The following is a 2,038-nucleotide window of genomic DNA, read 5'->3' on the forward strand; positions in this document are numbered from 1 at the left end:
CCCCCCCCCCCCCCCCCCGCACACACACACAGCTCCTAAAGTACAGCAAGATGCTGATCAGTGGGACCTATGCATGCAGCAGTGCGCTCAGGTGTCAGCAGCACCAAGCTCCGTGCTCATCTGTTGCCTGCAGGAGACAGCGCGCGCATCCACACAGAAACGCCTGCATAGGCCAGCACAATGACGGGGAGGGGGGGGGGGCAACCTCCACAAGAGCAAAGGTAAGATTTAATTCATAGAGAATAATTAAATAAAAGAGAAAGGGGGGTGGGGGTGGGGGCACTGACTGGGAGCGGGCGCAGTACTTACAAGGGCTGCTGACAGAGAAGCGTGCCCTCCTGGGCGCATAGGACTCGTTCTGATCCAGTTCGTATGCAGATGCGTTCAGCACCATCAGGAGCAAAAGTCCGGTCCTCCAGAGCATCGTCCTCTCAGCGCAGGAGCTCCCACAGCAACTGAACGCACAGAGACACTTCCTGCTGCTTTGTGAGGGCTTCATGTGTGGATGGAGGGGGGGTGAGAGAGCGAGAGGGGGGTGGGCTCCTTCTGACAGGCTGACTGGAGGAGAAGAAGTCGGTGATTTCTCTCCACTGTTCTCTCTGCGCCTCGGACTTGCATGACAGATAGGTTTATATGGGAGCGCTTAACGCCTCCTGACCAATGAGGAGGCAGGAGGAGCAGGTCCTGCTCCCTCATGCTGCTAATTGATAAAAGACATTAACACTGTTGGCCGTGCAGACATCCGGTTTTGATCCTCGTTTTGAATGTTTCAATACAGAGTATCTTTTTTTTGCATCACTTTCATTCATTTTAACACCAGAAGCTGCTTCTTCGTTGATTAAATCACTGGTAATGAGCAGGTCCTGCACCAGCTGATTTATCTGTCAGAGGTTGGTATATTTAATTGACAAACCATTTCTGCCTTGAAATGTTGATCAGCTGCATCTGCGGCCTACTCTCTGTGTGTTAGGGTTGACTCTCAGCCACATCAGACTTGAGCTCAATGTCTGTAAAAGTGACTGAGATAGATAAAAAAAAAAAAGTTAAATCATGTCATCTGGACAGTTTCTTTTTTGGAAGAAAATGTTTCATCCTTCATCCAAAGGACTTCATCAGTCTGAGGCCTGCCAACAGGATGTGTTGTATTAAAGCACCTTGTTATGTTTTAAACCAGTCTGGCTTCACATGTAAAATGGAGGACCATCAGTCTAAAACAAATGATAATCAGTGCATAACAATCAAATGTCATAGGCAAAATGGCCACCGAACCAGCCTGAGGACAACCTGGCCAAAATGGTTAAAAACAAAAAGAGTAAGTAGGCTCAGTCATCCAGGTAAATAAATCAGAAAAACTTCACTCATGTCACCTGGACAGTTTCTGTTTTGGAAGAAAACGTTTTATCTTTCATCCGAAGGACTTCATCAGATAGATGTATTTCTATTTGCTAATGATGATTAACTGTGGAGGCCATCTTGTTCTCATCTGACTCCAAAAGTTACAGTTAGTATTACTTTCTAAGACTCCTATTAAAATCTGTCCAGTATTTTGAGATCAATCAACCTTTATTTATACAGGTAAATCCCATTGAGCCTCGAGGACTCATTTACAAGAGAGACCTGATTTCAACAAAGAAAGATGACAACAATGGACAACAGCAACAACAATAAGCAGTTATAAAAACTCATACTACAGTTTTTTTTTTTTTTTTGGTTTTGTTTTTAAACAAATAGGATGGCTAAAAGGAAAAAGGTAACAAAACCAAAAAAAAAAAAAACTGCTAGATTCCGAGACAAATGTATAAAACTAAAAACAGGAACATGTCTGCATTGGTCCCTGCCAGGAGTCCAACAGATTCTTAAAGCCACTTAGAGAGGTCAAGGTCGAGAGCTTCAAATCAATGATAACTTTTGCAGACCTGGACTGAAACATCACTGCCTTCCAGCCCTTCTGGTAATTACATTTTCCTCTCAGTGAAAGCTTCAGTTTGGGCTGGTGTTTATTCTGAAAACATTTATTGCAAAATTTGATAAATCATTT

At 44.0% G+C, this 2,038-nt stretch overlaps 1 protein-coding gene across 1 annotated transcript in view; it reads right to left on the bottom strand.

Annotated features, from left to right (window-relative positions):
• stc1 (stanniocalcin 1) overlaps positions 1-597 on the bottom strand; it is a 2,901-nt gene extending 2,304 nt beyond the window's left edge. The window contains exon 1 of the mRNA XM_037680512.1: positions 310-597. Coding sequence (XP_037536440.1) covers positions 310-499 — 190 coding nt within the window. The 5' untranslated portion in view covers positions 500-597. The remainder of the gene's footprint in view (positions 1-309) is intronic.
• Positions 598-2,038: the final 1,441 nt, after the last annotated feature.

The sequence above is a fragment of the Nematolebias whitei genome, chromosome 8 (assembly GCF_014905685.2).
Source record: "Nematolebias whitei isolate Nwh7 chromosome 8, NemWhi1, whole genome shotgun sequence".
NCBI classification, from domain to species: Eukaryota; Metazoa; Chordata; class Actinopteri; order Cyprinodontiformes; family Rivulidae; genus Nematolebias; species Nematolebias whitei.